This window comes from Dendrobates tinctorius, unplaced genomic scaffold (assembly GCF_039654945.1).
Source record: "Dendrobates tinctorius isolate UK_male_01 unplaced genomic scaffold, ASM3965494v1 ptg000022l, whole genome shotgun sequence".
NCBI classification, from domain to species: Eukaryota; Metazoa; Chordata; class Amphibia; order Anura; family Dendrobatidae; genus Dendrobates; species Dendrobates tinctorius.
Genome location: NW_027361690.1, coordinates 113,126,161 through 113,143,116, shown reverse-complemented (window position 1 = coordinate 113,143,116; position 16,956 = coordinate 113,126,161). Strand labels below are relative to the sequence as shown.

The 16,956-nt window shown below is 42.1% G+C and overlaps 1 protein-coding gene across 1 annotated transcript in view; it reads left to right on the top strand.

Moving 5' to 3' along the window:
• LOC141084363 (tetraspanin-15-like) overlaps positions 1-16,956 on the top strand; it is a 277,985-nt gene that overhangs the window by 213,262 nt on the left and 47,767 nt on the right. Inside the window, exon 5 of the mRNA XM_073569064.1 lies at positions 3,471-3,587. Coding sequence (XP_073425165.1) covers positions 3,471-3,587 — 117 coding nt within the window. The remainder of the gene's footprint in view (positions 1-3,470; positions 3,588-16,956) is intronic.

Sequence of the window (16,956 nt, the reverse complement as noted above, 5' to 3'; positions counted from 1 at the left end):
GGATCCACTTAACCAAGAAATCTTAGGTTTACAATCCATAAATACGGTACTATGTCTGCTGAGATGTCTAGGAGAATCATACATGCTCCCGTTAGTCTATAGAATAATACAGTAATCCTCTTTATACCATAATTTCCCAAAGTGAAGACTCCATTAATGTGATTACCTTTATGGTCCACTTATATTGAAGAATGCCTTTACCTCATCTCCTTGATGGGTCCCAGCAGATATTAATCAATCAGTGTAGTAACTTCCATTTTCCCATCATTTTTCAATATCACATTTGCCCAAATTTATGTGCCAAGAGATTAGTTTTTGAATTCTGGCCACCAGTCTACCCAAACAAATTTTGGGTTCCATAATTCCAAAAAGAATAAAATGGGTGACAACAATTTCTTGTTTCATATCAGATATAATAAAATGGATTACAATTTAGGACCATTAATATTTCAGTCCAAACATCTACTAAACACTGTCCCAAAAATGTCATTAAAAAATAATATTGTGCTAGAGTTCCACAGATTAATTGGAATAAAACATGTACGATAGGGGCAAAGGAAGGTTGATATATGTAATCCTAACTTTGCCTCACTAGGGCACTATGGAGATGAGCATTATTTTATCTCCATGAACGTTCAAGTGGTTCTCCACAACCCCTACTTGTAGGGTGGGTCCATATAACATTTTGGCAAACGTTCGTGAATGTGTCAGCAGTTCCATCTGAACCAACAAGAAATGTCATCTGAATGTGTCTGACACAACTACAGAGTTCAGTTTATCAATCGGGGGCTAAAATATGCAACTTTAGAGTCTGTCTCAGCGTTTTTTTCCTCTGCATCCATCTTTAAAGTTGGAAACAACTGTCTAGTCTACTGCAGGAACTCCTGACAGAGGCACAAATGTGGCAAAATGTTCCTGCTTATATCCCAGTCAGAGGCCTCTCATAAAGCCAAATCAGATCTCATGCTTTGCACTGAGGAGGGGCAACACCCCAAAACACAAGTCTGCCATTTGAGATTCTGGTTTGGCTTTTACCCCAAGTCATGTGGCAATGCTCGTTAAAGGGTTGATATTGACTTGTAGTCCTCTTCCTCTCTGGAGAGACAATTTGCATAAACATGTGGCCGAAACTTGAAGTGAATATAGCCATAGAAGGATCCCTTGACACGAAGGTGATTACAAAGTGCCCCCCTGATAGAACGCCCAGTGATCGGCTATAATTTGTGGAGAATCACTACAGTGTGTGTTCAGTTTTACTTCAGTGCAGCTATAAGGCGATGTTCACAAGTCTTACTGATTGACAGCCTGTTCTGCACACACAGACGCAGCAGAGCAGGCTGACAGTCATGGTGCAGGGGAGTGATAGCAGCACTCTCATTGTATAGTAAACACCGCCCTGATGATTGGACTAGAGCAGCTGCAGGGAAAATATAGCTTCATTTTCTCCCTGTAGCTGCTCTAACAGTAAGCTACAAAGTAGGCTAGACAGGATTTAAATGCTGGTAGATAGCATTTCTGAAGGTAACAGGTTCCCTTTAAATGCTGTTTACAGTCATGGCTGAAAGTGTTGAAACCCTTGAAATTGTTCTAGAAAATAAAGTATTTCTCCCAGAAAAGTATTGCAATTGAACATGCTTATATCCTTTATGTGTATTAGAACAACACAAAGAAACAGAGAAAAAAAGGCAAATTCGACTTTATTTCACACAAAACCCAAAAAAGGGCCTGTCAAAATTGTTGACAATATGAAAATCACACCTGAAACCAGATAAAAAGGGAGACGTTGACTCATTCTTTGCATTGTGTGTGTGTGTGTGTATGTGACACACTCATCATGGAGACCAGAAAGCAGAGAAGAGAACTGTCTGAGAACTTGAGAACCGAAGTTGTTGAAACATATCAACAATCTTAAGGTTTTCAAGTCCATCTCCAGAGATCTTGGTATTCTTTTGTCCCTTGTGAGCAACATAATCAAGACGTTTACAACTCATGGCACTGTAGCTAATATCCCTGGATGTGGACTTTAGAGAAAAATTCAGTAGGTTGCAATGCAGGATAGTCTGGATGGTAGATAAGCAGAACCAATGAAGCTTCAAAGAAATTCAAGCTGTCCTGCAGGCTCAGGGTGCATCAGTGTCACTGTGAACTACCCGTTGACATATGAATGAAATGAAACTCAGGAGACTCAGGAGGTCCCCACTGCTGACACAGATATAAAAAGCTTGCCAAAATGTATGTGAGTAAACCAAAATCCTTCTGGGAAAGCGTCTTGTGGACAGATGAGATCAAGATAGAGCTTTTTAGTAAAGCACATCATTAAAATGTTTACCGAAAATGGAATGAGGCCTACAGCTAAAAGAACACAGTACCTACAATCAAATATGGTGGAGGTCCAAAGATGTTTTGGGGTTGTTTTGCTGCCTTTGGCACTGGGTGTCTTGACTGTGTGGAAAGCATCATGAAATATGAAGATTACCAAAAGATTTTGGGTTGCGATGTAGTGCCCAGTGTCAGAAAGCTGGGTTTGCATCTTAGGTCATGAATCTTCCAGCAGAGCAATGACCGCAAACATACTTCAAGAACACCAAGAAATGAATGGAAAAAAGCACTGGAGAGGAGTGAAGTGGCCAGTAATGAGTCTGGATCTAAATGCCATTGAACACCTTTTGGAGAGAGCTTAAAATTGCTGTTGGGAGAAGGCGCCTTCAAATATGAGAGACCGGGAGCAGTTTGCAAAAGAAGAGTTGTCCAAAATTCCAATTGAGAGGTGTAAGAAGCTTATTAATGGTTATAGGAAACGATTGATTGCATTTATTCATTCCAAAGGGTGTGCAACCGAATATTAAATTGAGGGTGTCAAAACTTTTGTCCAGCCCAATTTTGGGGTGTTGTGTGAAATAATGTCTTGTATTTGACTTTTTTTCTCTGTCTTTTTTGGTGTTCTAATACACACAAAGGAAATAAGCATGCTTGTAACAAAACGTGTAATTGCAATCACTTTCTGGGAGAAATACTTCATTTTGTAGAACAATTTCAAGGGTGCCAACACTTTTGCCCATGACTGTATATGAAGCTTTTTTATATGTAGCTGGGAGCATTTTTATTGCTTTCAAATGTTTTTAGATTTTTGCATTTATTAATGCAAAGTGCTGTAGGTATGGATTTTTTTTATCTGGCATTTTTCACATAGGCCTCTCTATTGGGCTTGAACACATCAAAAAAAAAGTTCTACAAAATACAAAAATAACACCATTAAAAAAGCTTGGAAAATTGCTTTAAAAAAATTGGGTAAAATCATAGTGTCAAATAAACATTGTACACTGTATCTTTATCCCACAGTTGATTTTTAGGTTTTTTGATTTAGCATCTCCATACGTTTTCTGGAAAATCACATCACTATTTAGTGGAAAGCCGAGGCTGGTAGGTCTCACCTCTGTCTCTCTCTCAAGCTTCTTTTTTTATTTCTGCAGTTTTCTTGTTGTGGAGGTGACCAGTTCACAGACTGGATGGTAAATCCATATCATTCATGCAACAGTACCGGGCCGCTATCCTGCGGGGTGCCATATACCTGCTGTATAACTGGAACGGTAAGACCTACAAGTGGCAATGTGTTTTCTTTAAAAATATTTTTAATATGGTGTGGAAAGAGTGAAATTGTAATTCTAAATACTGGAAAATAAGTGATATGTGTTAAATACACCTGAGAAAAATACTAGTGGACTGCTGAGCGCCTACATGTCAAGATGGGTAGAGTCTGTATGGATGGCGCTTGAAGTCCTCCATACCGAATGACCATCTGTGGTATAGTCTATGACAGTGCGGTGAATCTCGCACCTTGAATCCGTGCTGTGAACTGTCATTTCATATGTTCTTTTGTTCTAAGGCTAAGTTCACATTTGCGTTTGAGTCCACAGCATATCATCCGCATTCCCAAGTGCATGCAAATGCATGTTTACGCAGTGTTTTTTATCCGCATCATCTTATGCATGACGCCAAAAAACGCTGCGTGTGCATGCGTTTTTGCATGCGTTTGCGTTGTTTATGTGCATGCGTTTGATATGACATCAGACAAAAATGGGCGTGTCTCATGGGATTTTTATTTACATTTTTAAGAACGCATGCGTATCGAATGCATGCATACGCATGTCCTTGCGTATGCATGTGTTCCCGTAGACGGTAATGCATTTTTTTGACGCTTCCATGCGCAATGCCTGTGCATATTTGATGGATTTTTGCCGCTTCCAAAAATCCAACATGTTGCTTTCCCCGGACCCCGCTGCACAGCGAAAAACAATGCTTGCGTACACTGATGCATGCGAACTGATGCAAACGCATGCCCCTGGGTAGACCATGTTAAAGATATTGAAACATGACGCATACGGATCTCTGCGGATGAAACGCTGCACAAACAGATGCAAATGTGAAAACAGCTTAAGTCATAGTTCACATTTGGTTCTGCCTGTGTGTGGTTTCTGGCACGGACACTTTGCACCATGGATCACTCCTTTGTTATGGCATGTTACATGTGTTTTTTGTGAATATTCCTTCATGCATGCAGTGGGTTGTGATTATCCATTGCTTTGCTCATTGCGCAGTCTTTAAAGGGAAAAAAAAACATTATTCTGCGCTTGGTTATTAGTTTTTACCATACATGTATTTCTGATCACTGTAAGGGCTATTTTACAGGCTAAATTCCATGCTTTTCTGAATGGTTGGGGTGGGATGAGTTCCCCCGTGATTTTGCCTTCTTGTAGTAGTGACCAGTGTTTTTTTTACAATTCTGTTTAATAACGGATTCACCGCACTTTCATAGACTATATCACAGACGGCCATTCAGTTTGGTGGACTTCAAGCGCCATCCATACAGCGTCTACTCATCGTGACAGGTAGGCGCTCAGCAGCCCATTAGTATTTTTCTCAGGTGTATTTAGCACATATACGTTATTTTCTAGTTATTAGAGTATATTACGCACGAGGTCAAGAGAGTCCGTCCGTATCTGCAGCTTTAAACACTGATTTTTAGTGGCAGTGCTGGTAATCATTTTCTTTTTGTGTCTAATTCCAAATACATTTCTAAATGCCTTTTAATTAGCAAATCACACTCATTTTGCATAGGGAAGTAACTATTATAGAATTTATATGGCTGCCATCTTATAACACTGATATAACCTGACCTAGAATGTTACTATAGTAATAAGACTAGTGTCGGTGAGCACGTGCAGTAGGAACCCCAACCTCCCACTCTCCCTTAAAGGGGTTGTCCACTACTTTAAATTAACCCCCAATGTATCCCCCCGGGGCCCCTAATGAATTTTGTAAATACCTCATGTTGCCTATACTGCCTGTGAGCGGCGCTATCTCTGGCTGCCCACAGGCAGCACATGACCCCCGGCTGCAGCCGGCTCTTCCGCTGACGTCCCGTCAAGTGCTGGCAGCAGCCCGGGGTCCCTCTTCCTCCTTCTGCGCTGGCTGCCAGGCTGTCGGCAGGATTATCCCCCCGCGTCACACCCGACGTCCACCACGCGCCCATTCATTGAAAAAGCGCACGGTGAATGCTGGGTGTGATGCAGGGGGTAACTCCGCCCACAACCAAGGAGCCACTGCACTGAGTCACGCCTCACTTGACGTGACGTCAGTGCTGGGTCATGTGCTGCCTGTGAGCGGCCACGAATAGCGCCGCTCACAGGCAGTATAGGCAACATAAGTTATTTACAAAATTCATTAGGGGCCCCGGGGGATACATTGGGGGATTAATTTAAAGTAGTGAACAACCCTTTTAATGTTTAGGAAAATACTGTATGTTCTTAGAGGATATTCTGGAGATACCTGGATTGCTGAGGTAGGTGATGGTCACACTGGTGTCCTCACTATCTTTCTGATCTAATACTTGTGATACCGAGGGTGCTGAGCTAAGACGAGGCTGCTCACACTGCTGTCCACCCAGTGTATCTGATCTAGTACTGATGGTGCCAGGGGTGCTGAGGTAAGAAGAGGCTGCTCACACTACTGTCCACCCAGTGTATCTGATCTAGTACTGATGGTGCCAGGGGTGCTGAGGTAAGAAGAGGCGCTCACACTGTTGTCTACCCTGTCCCTCCGATTAATACTGTAGATGCCAGGAGTGATGAGGTGAGAAGAGGGTACTCACACTGCTGTCCACAGTCTTTCTGATCTTATACTGGAGATACCAGGGATACTGAAGTAAGAAGAGGCAGCTCACACTGCTGTATACCCAGTCTATCTGATATATTACTGGTGATAACAGGGTTGCTGAAGTAAGAAGAGACCACTCACACTGCTGTTGACCCTGTCTTTCTGACTTAATACTGGTGGTACCAGGAGAGCTGAGCTAAGAGGAGGCTCCTGGCACTCCTGTTCACCCTGTCTGTTTGATCTATTACTGGCGATAACAGGGTTGCTGAAGTGAGAAGAGGCCACTCACACTGCTGTCCACCCTGTTTTTCTGACCTAAGGCTAGGTTCACATCGTGTTAGTGTCATCCGTTTAACAGATCTGTTAAACGGATGCGCTAACGCTGATGCTCAAAATATTTTTTTTGTATGATCGCATTAACGCATGCGCTAACGGATAGTAGCATTGCGTTGGCATGCTTTAGTAATAGAGGTCTATGCACAGCGAACGCGTCTATTCGCTATGCGTTAGACCTAACGTACCCGAAAACGCGGTAGACCTTGTTCGAGGGTGCATCACAAAGTGACGCACCATCGCTGACGCATGCTGATTTTGGCATGTATTAGGATGCGTTATGATAATGGACGGCAATGGGCGTGTTAACGGATCCATTACATTGCGTTAGTGCCGCTTAGTAATGGATCCGTTAAACGGATGGCACCTAACGCGATGTGAATCCAGCCTATTACTGAAGATACCAGGTGAGCTGGTCTGAGAAGAGGCTGCTGGCACTGCTGTTCACCCTGTCTGTCTGATCTATTACTGGGGATAACAGGGTTGCTGACGTTAGAAGAGACCACTCACACTACTGTCCACCCTGTCTTTCTGACCTGTACTGGCGATACCAGGAGACCTGAGCTGAGAAGAGGCTGCTGGCACTCCTGTCCTCCCTGTCTTTATGTTGCATATCAGCTGGAGATAATCTATATCAGGTACTGTCAGATTATCTCCAGGTAACAGCAACTTCCTACAGCACATACTCTCAGGTGCCTGTTATATTACCATTCTATGCCAGGTTTCTGTCAGTGTAACAAGGCAGCTGACATTTTAGTTCTATAGTGATTACGTCCCTAGATAAAATGAATGTGATTTGCTAATTAAAGGTATTCAGGAATATATTTATAATGACATTTCCTTGTAGTTATTTATTTTTTTGATTTCCAGAAAAACCCTTTTAAAGAACGAAGGAAATATTTAAAAAGGTGACCTTCAGGTGGAGGTACAATGGGAAGAGCGTAGGCACAATAACAGGACAGCCAAATATTTAACATATATATTATGTTGCTTGTACTGTCTGCATTTTCATACTTTTGTTAAAAAAAAGCAACCTGACACGATGGTACTTAATTACTGTGTATGCCATAATGCTGGTATAATCTGTGTCAGGGTAGGGTAGATTTCCCATTGTAGGTGTGATGTAAATTTGGGGCATCAGAGCTTGCACTGGAATTCCATCTTACTTGTCAGTTTTAGTGTAAACCAAGTTCGTGCTGGAAAATTTTGCACCAAGATTGTGTCTGAACTGAACTTTAAACTACTGTATAATTAAAATATGTGATAGACTCGACAAATTTACTGCTGTATGCAATAATGAAAGTATTGAGCAAATCACAAAATGCAGAGTTTTTGGTATGGTGCAGACAGGTCATAAATACAATCCAAGGGACAGACACCAAAAACTAGGACGGGAGACATTGGCAGAAATTTAGCACGAGGATGATAAATGAACTGTAAGCTGCATTACTGCTGTATAGGATAAACCTTATGAAATGAAGGTATTTAGTGCACAAATTGGCACTTTTGTGTGTTCTCCAGTCATGACAGGTGCTCAGCAAACTAAGGAGGCCGCTGCATTCTTTGGGTGGTATATAGTGCTGTCACAGCAGATTGCACCTGTTCACACTGTCACACTGGAGGTGTGGGTCAGTTTTTGTTGCTATGCAGTATACATTTAGAGGTAATGACTTCCTCCTTATTTACTTAGGTCCTCTAATCAGCCACATCTAAATATTGACTGCAGTTCACTATGTCACAGATTTGCAAATGTTTCCAAATTAGTTTAATTTTCTCTCGCAAGTGACAAGCGACTCACTTGCCATAGATTTCAAGCAAGCAACAAGTTGCAAGCAATATTCAACTTGCCTGTTTTTATTTTACATCAAATGCACAGCTCTAAAATAGTGGCACAACAGCAAGACAGGTTGCACAGATGGTTTCGTAATTCGACTTTTCTGACAAATGTCGCCGTGTAGTCCTAGCTTAAGGCTGATGATATTAGCACTCATTCCTACCTGTCCTTTAAATTTGTGAGTCTTGAGTGTAACTTTGGTGGATGTGGACCCACTGCGCCAGTTAAGTTATTACTGGTTATTCACTAGAGCCTACGATGGTGAGGATAGGCTTGGCCACCGGTAAACACCAACTATCACTCCAGGGCAATCCCCAGGTCTGCAGCAGCTGACCGGAGGTTCAGAGACACGGGTACGAGGTACCGGCGGACAGATGCAAAAACGTGGTCAGTCAATCCGATCAGAAACCTCAGGACAAACGGTAAACAAGCCCAGTCGATAAAAGGAGAGACGGTAGGAACATGCACAAACAGGAGCAAATTCCTGAAGAGTTTGGTCATGCCTCCCTATATAACTGGCTGAGACAGCAGAGCTGGAAGTGTTGCACAAGGCAGCTCAGAGCGATTGTCAGGTACTGGGGGAAGCAGAGCGTAACACAAAGTGAGTAGGGAAGCGTTTAGAAATTGTGTGAGTCGCAGGAGTTGCAACGGTGAACAAACCATGAAAAGTAGAGCTCCATTCACTGAGAACTGCAGCTCAGCTCTGATTTACGTTAATAGGAGCTGAAGTGCAGCACTTGAGAGCGGCCACTACACAGTGAGCAGAGCTGTGCTGTTCTGGATCAATATTGTTGTTGTTATTATTATTATTATGCATTTATATAGCTCCATTTATTCCATGGCGCTTTACATGTGAAAAGGGGAAATATAGACAAGTATAATAAACATATGTAAGACAAGGGACACACAAGTACATAAGGAGAGGTGACCCTGCCCACGAGGGCTCATAGTCTACAGGGATGGGTGAGGATACAGTAGGAGAGGGTAGAGCAGGTCAAGCGGTGGTTCAGTAGACCGAGGATCATTGCAGGCTGTAGGCTTGTCGGAACAGGTGGGTCTTCAGGTTCTTCTTGAAGGTTTCCGTTGATGGTGAGAGTCTGATGTGTTGCGGCAGAGAGTTCCAGAATATGAGGGAAGCACGGGAGAAGTCTTGTATGCGATTGTGGGAAGAAGAGATAAGGGGAGAATAGAGAAGGAGCTCTTGAGACGATTGAAGGTTGCGTGTGGGTAGGTACCTGGAGACCATGTCACAGATGTATGGAGGAGACAGGTTGTGGATGGCTTTGTATGTCATGGTTAGGGTTTTGAATTGGAGCCTCTGGGCAATAGGAAGCCAGTGAAGGGCCTGGCATGGGGGGAGGCTGGGGAATAGCGGGGAGACAGGTGGATTAGTCGGGCAGCAGAGTGTAGGATGGACTGGAGTGGTGCCAGAGTGATAGAGGGGAGGCCAGAGAGTAGGAGTTTGAAGTAGTCAAGGCGGGAGATGATAAGAGCATGCACTAGTGTTTTTGTGGTTTCGTGGTTGAGGAATGAGCGGATCCGGGAAATATTTTTGAGTTTGAGGATGCAGGAGGAGGCGAGGGCTTGGATATGTAGTTTGAAAGAGAGCGCAGAGTCGAGGATCACCCCAAGGCACCGAGCGTGCGGGACTGGCGAAAGAGAGCAGCCATTGACATTGATGGATAGGTCTGGTGGAGGGGTAGAGTGAGATGGGGGAAAGATGATGAATTCTGTTTTGTCCATGTTCAGTTTGAGAAAGCGAGAAGAAAAGAAGGCTGAGATAGCAGACAGACATTGTGGGATTTCAGTCAGTAAGGAGGCAAGGTTGGGTCCAGATAGGTAGGTAGATCTGCGTGTCATCGACGTAGAGGTGATACTGCAAACCGAGGAATTCTATGAGCTGTCACAAGCCGAAGGTGTAGATGGAGAATAGTAGGGGTCCTAGGACAGAGCCTTGAGGAACACTGACAGACAGGGGGCGAGGTTTCCACCTGGCCGCCACTGGAGCTGGAAAGAAATGATTATTGCAGGTCACCAATGTTGTAAGCTCGCACAACCCCTTTAAGCAATACTCTATGTAATCTCCATGCACATTTTATAAAGGCAGTGCTTATGTTTAAAACTTTAAAATATTTCATGTTTTCTCTCTGTGTTAATAAGTATTATTGTAAGAAATATCATATGTGGTGAGAGATTGACGTGAACATCTGGGGGATTTTTCAGGCTTATTACAGCCTTTTTATAGCAAGCTTGTCTCTTTGACCCTACAATAATCTTTGGCTGTGTTGATTTAGTGAGATAGAGGCTTATTTGTTTGCGTGATCTGGTTAGAAATCATTTCATTGGCAATAGGATTATAACGATGGATCGATCACACCAATTAGTGGGTTTGTACGGAAAGCAATCATCTCAAGAGCAAGTCTACTTCTCCGTAGATCTAGCCATGGAGGCATCAATCACGGTTTATTGATATTTACAAGGAAAGGTCATCCGACGTAAATCAAGGTCATGGTTACATCACTGTCATTCATAATTCTCTTCTGGCCATGATTCTTGTAACCTGCACTGTTTTATGTCTAAGGTGTTAGTGATAGGTTGGTACGTTGCCTTACAAATGTTCTGTCCTCAACATACACTCAATAGATCTACCGAATTACACGGAAAGCCAAAGTTCACATTAGTCCTCTCCAACTTGGCAGAATGAATCTCCACCATCTCGAGTCGTAACATCAATGTGAATTTGCATTCGTGTTTTAATAATCCGTAAATATATTATTTGATTCTACAAAAAAAAGCAATAGCCATCCCTCCCCGACTCCCAGACTCCTCATCAGGACCTCATGAAAAGAATTTATTAGAGATTCATGTCTGAAACGGATACAACAAAATCTTATCTCATTTCAATAATCAGTGGAGTGTGACCGGGAGAGAACAAACTCATCTGCTTACACAACTAATGAAAAAAGGAAAATCTCATATTTAATACATTTGTGTGCTCCAGGTAGAATGCAGGATGGGAAACTGGATACAGATGATACTGCTGCACATCAAACGCCGACTTCTTATCGGGATCTTAAAATAATGAGTACTTTAAAAATGCATTAAACTGTTTGAGTCGGAAATGAACTGCTGCGAGCTCCGAGATATATAGAGATGTGTCTGTAAACAGTGATCCACTCTCCTTTATTGGACATATAATGCACAAATTTGAACCAAATCACATAACCCTCTACTTTATTAGTTTGTTTTTTTTTTACGTCAGGCAGGCTGTATGGTTTTACTCAAAATGAGAAATTTCACCACAACATACAGTATATACAATGTCATTCCAGCCATTTTACGTTTCACAGCGTACGTTGACGTGGAGCCAAATATGTGATGGAGACAATACACAGTAGGGTCGCGTTAGGGGTACGCCGTACAGACATAGCTACCTTTTACCTTTTTGTCAATTTAATTAAGGACTACAATTTTTCCAAATTCAGTGCATGATCGCAACAAAGCTAGCAAAACCCTTGACGGGCTGCAATTCACATCAGTCACTGAGTGATCACATATAGACACATTCAGCATCAACATCTCCTAAAGAGTATCCCAAAATCTTGCTTTTATTGTTTTGAAAGATGATAATGTCGTGCCACACATCTCGTGCTCTGTTGACTCAAGAGACTAGGTAAGGAAGGGACACATCTGTAAGAAGCTGGAATGTCATCAAGGAACATTTTTGATGATCTTCTGGGCAATACAAGCAATCATTAGTGCACACAGGGTTCCTCCTTGAGCACCATAGCAAAGCTTAAGCCAGAGCCTAATTCTGTTGCTGGTCCTCTAACTTGTGGGACAGGAGGACTTTTAGCTTTTTTACTCAGATCTCCTTTCAAAGCTCTCGCCACCTTAAATTTTGGATCCAGCCAATCTGGTCTTGGCACCCTCTTTCCAGTGGCCCCACAACAGCTACATGGTCTGCGTCTATGTTATGTACACCATTTCGATTTCCTCTTGCGTAGTATTCAAATTGCCAAATTGGTGGCTGCAAAGTTTGTATAGAGTCACAAATACAAAAAACTTACAATATATCAGGGCTACAATATACAAGTGCTTCTCACTAAATTAGAAAATCATCAAAAAGTTAATTTAGTTCAGATCTTCAATACAAAATGTGAAACTCGTATATGATATAGAGTCATTACAAACTGAGTGATGTATTTCAAGTGTTTATTTCTGTTAATGTTGATGATTATGGCTTACAGCCAATGAAAACCCAAAAGTCATTATCTCCGTAAATAAGAATACTTTATAACACCAGCTTGGAAAGGGATTTTAAAATCCGAAATTTTGGCCTACTGAAATTTATGTTCAGTAAATGCACTCAATACTTGGTCGGTGTCCTTTTGCATCAATTACTGCATCAATGCGGTGCGGCATGGAGGCGATCAGCCTGTGGCACTGCTGAGGTGTTATGGAAGCCCAGGTTGCTTTGATAGCAATCGTCAGCTCGTCTGCATTGTGGGGTCTGATGTCTCTCATCTTCCTCTTGACAATACCCCTTAGATTCTATATGGGGTTAAGGTCAGTCGAATTTGCTGGCCAATCAAGCACAGTGATAATGTTGTTTGTAAACCAAATATTGGTACATTTGGCAGTGTGGACAGGGGCCAAATCCTGCTGGAGAATGAAGTTTCCATCTCCAAAAAGCTTGTCGGCAGAGGGAAGCATCAAGTCCTCTAAAATTTCCTGGTAGATGGCTGTGCTGACTTTGGTCTTGATAAAACACAGTGGACCTACACCAGCAGATGACATGTGTCCCGAAACCATCATTGATTGTGGAAACCTCACACTAGACCTCAAGCAGCTTGGATTGTGACCTCTCCACTCTTCCTCCAGACTCCGGAACCTTGCTTTCCAAATAAAATGCAAAATTTACTTTCATCTGATAACAACACCTTGGACCACTGAGCAACAGTCCAGTTCTTTTTCACCTTGGTCCAGATAAGACGCTTCTGGCGTTGTATATTAGTCATGAGTGGCTTGACACAATGAATGTGACACTTGTAGCCCATGTCCTGGATACGTCTATGTGTGGTGGCTCTTGAAGCAATGACTCCAGCAGCAGTCCACTCCTTGTGAATCTCCGCAAATTTTTGAATGGTCTTTTCTTAACAATCCTTTCAAGACTGCGGTTATCCCGGTTGCTTGTGCACCTTTTTCTACCACATTTTTTCCTTCCACTCAACTTTCCAGTAATATGCTTGGATACAGCACTCTGTGAACAGCCAGCTTCTTTAGCAATGACCTTTTGTGGATTACCCTCCTTGTGGAGTGTGTCAATGACTGCCTTCTGGACATATGTCAAGTCAGCAGTCTTCCCCATGGATGTGGAGCCTACTGAAACAGACTAAGGGACCTTTTTAAAAGCTTAGGAAGCCTTTCCAGGTGTTTTTTGTAAATTATTCTAAATTACTGAGATAATAACATTTGGGTTTTCATTGTCTGTAAGCCATAATCATTAACATTAACAGAAATAAACACTTGAAATAGATCACTCTGTTTATAATGACTCTATATAATATATATATGAGTTTCACTTTTTGTATTGAAGAACTGAAATAAATTAACTTTTTGATGATATTCTGATTTAGTGAGAAGCACTTGTGTGTCTGAAGGTAATCATGAAACAGGTAAAGAGACTCACTCCTCCGCCAGCCATGACATCCTCTATAATCAACTTTTTTAGATGTCTCAAAATAATAGCCCATATGTTCTAGAATTGAACCTCTGCGACCGCTGATTATAGAGCACAACATGGCTGGTTACCTTAGTTAATTTAGGTACTTCATGGTTGATATTTGCCTTGGTTTAAAGATCTGCTTTTGTAGCCTAGATATGCCGAATATTTATTTTATTTTAAGGATTTAAAGACTTTCCTTTTTTTAGGGTTGTCAAAGATAAACTCTTTACTTATAAAAAAAAAGATATTTTATCTGACTTGCTATTCTCCAAGGGATCATTGTGATGCCTGCAAAGTCTTTACGTGTGAGACTACACACTGCAGCCAAACATTTGCCCACCATGATGGCCAATAGCATCATGACTCTGTTACCTAATTGCGCAGCCATAGGACTGCCTCCAGAGAGTGTAGATTTGGCCACACGGCCAGCCTCAGTGTGTGGTATCAGTCTTTCCGAGACGAGATGACCTGGAGATCAGTTAAGATGAGGCTACAAAATCATGGCCTCATCGCCAATGTCATGGACCGAAATGTGAACAATATTATCATTATGGTCAAGTGGAAAAACAGAAGTGAGATTATCATTCAGGTAAAAAAAAGCAATCTCTAGGTGACTGCGCTAAACACCAGGTGTGAACACCCCTCTAGATCGTCAGTGAGCAATGTGCACATTATGTCAGCAGATGACACCTTTCAATAGACTGCTTCCAAACCCTGAAAAATACATAGTAGAATGGACTTTTCAGTGGCGTAAAATTGCTTTTGGATGTTTCCTTACACATTTGTGGAATATGTAGAGTGCCAGAACCACTGTGAACAATGTGCCTCTAATTTACATGTAAATGCAATGGGTTTCAATGCACTGATCTGTGGAATGCTTTCCTATGGAGCAATTTTGGCACGTTCGATTTCCAATTAGGACGTGTTGATTTTTTATTTTCAGCAGTGTATGATAACCATTTATCACCATATTTTTTGTAGATACATTGAAATGGTTTCCAAGATGAAGAATACAGAAAAATAGCTGTTTTTGAATGGTTACTAGATGATGCTGTCAGATTTCAAAAGTATATTTCTTATTTTGTTGGGGCAGGGTTAAGCATGGGTAGGATTACCAATGTCAAGGACTAAAGTCACAATTATTCCATTTCACTCAGACAAACATTCCCTCTTTTTACTGCTGCCTCCATATTACAAGATGTAAGGAGGTGCTGTAATTGCTGACTGTCGTCACAAAACCTCGATCTGCTGATGACACACAGCTCTTCTGTTCCTCTGCTCACTGGAGACTGCAGTATCAGCTGCCCAGCATGTAAAACACAATCCTTGCAAAAGACAGGGCGGAAGGGAGAAAAGCAGGCAGCATTGGAGATGAAAATAATTTCCAAACAATGGGGGAAAGTGGGGTGATATCCACATGTTCAGTGTCCTGGATGTCCTAAAAGCAGGAGATAAACACTAAGCCACACACCTGGCTTACATCAACATTTTCGCTAGACAAAGTATATAAGTAAGTGACTAACCTTCTAGCATGTAAACTGTTAGCCCCGGATTTTTAATAATCGTATAATCCCTGTAATGAACACCTTAAAGAGAACCTGTCACCAGGTTTCCCTATGTAAAGTACAGCCACCACCTTTAAAGCCTCCTTTACAGCATTCTAGTAAGCTGCATGTTAGTCCCCAGTCCCCTCTGTACAGTGCAAAAAAAGCCTTTTACTATACCCTCATAAAGTGGTGGTCCAGTCTAATGGGCGCTACTGGTCTTCCTTCGGCTCCTCTTTCTCCCCAAGTGTCCTCCTTCCTTGTTCTGTGTGGATGAAGAGTGGTACGTCATTTACACAGTGCCTCCCAATCACGCTCCTGAACAGGCGCACTACTCTCTGCCCTGACAAAGGCAGAGCAAAGTACTGTAGTGCGCATGCGCTGACAAAGGCCAAAGAACGCAGATGACCCGGAAGTAAAGCCAGAAAATGCACACTCCAGTACTTTGCTTTGTCATCAGCAGGGCAGAGAGTAGTGCGCCTGTTCAGGAGTGCGATGGAGGACACTGTGTGGATGATGTTGGACATGTCATCCACAAGAAGCAGAGAAGAAGGACAGCAATTGTGGGAAGAGAGGAGATCGAGACCAGAGACTCCCATCAGGCTGGACCATGCCACCTTTGGGTATAATAAAAGGGATTGGGGACTTACATACAGCTTTCTAGACTACTAGTAATGGTGGTGGCTGTACTGTATATTGGGAAAACCTGGTGACAGGTTGCCTTTTAACTTTTAGCCATGTATTAACAAATGTCACTTTTGCTAATCTATTTGGCTATATGAAAGAGTATGTAATTCTGACCACATAAAGCGCTAGCCAATAAACTGTCATTTTATCACTGAAGTCATGTCATATTTTAAGTTATAGAAAGCTGGCATCCATGCGTTCCAAAAAAAATGATTCTTGAAAAGCCCATCTGAAGAAACATCTAGTCCGTACGAGTCAGGACTTCAGTTTGTAGGTTATTTTTTTCGCTCAGCATTCTTGTTTTACATGCCTAGTGAAAATCTTCACTTACTTGATGACATCCACTTAGAACAGCAGGTGGCATCCATTTTGCATAACTACTGAAGATCTTTTGGCCTCAGACATCACTTTCTGCCTTTGTTCTGCCTCTTCTTTTCTAACCGGTGTCGTAATGTGCAGCATATGACGTTCCTAGTGCTGTGGAACTTGGGAGCTCTTTGAGTTCATTTGAAGAAGCACTCTCCTGTGCAGGGTACAAATCCCTTACAAAATTAAGTCCTTCATTTCCCATCTGCCAGTTTATTTCAGCACTAAACAGCAGGTGTGCGCAGTCACAGCCGGGAATGGAAAGGACGATTATATTTATCTCCTATTTACAATTCAAAAGGTATTAATAA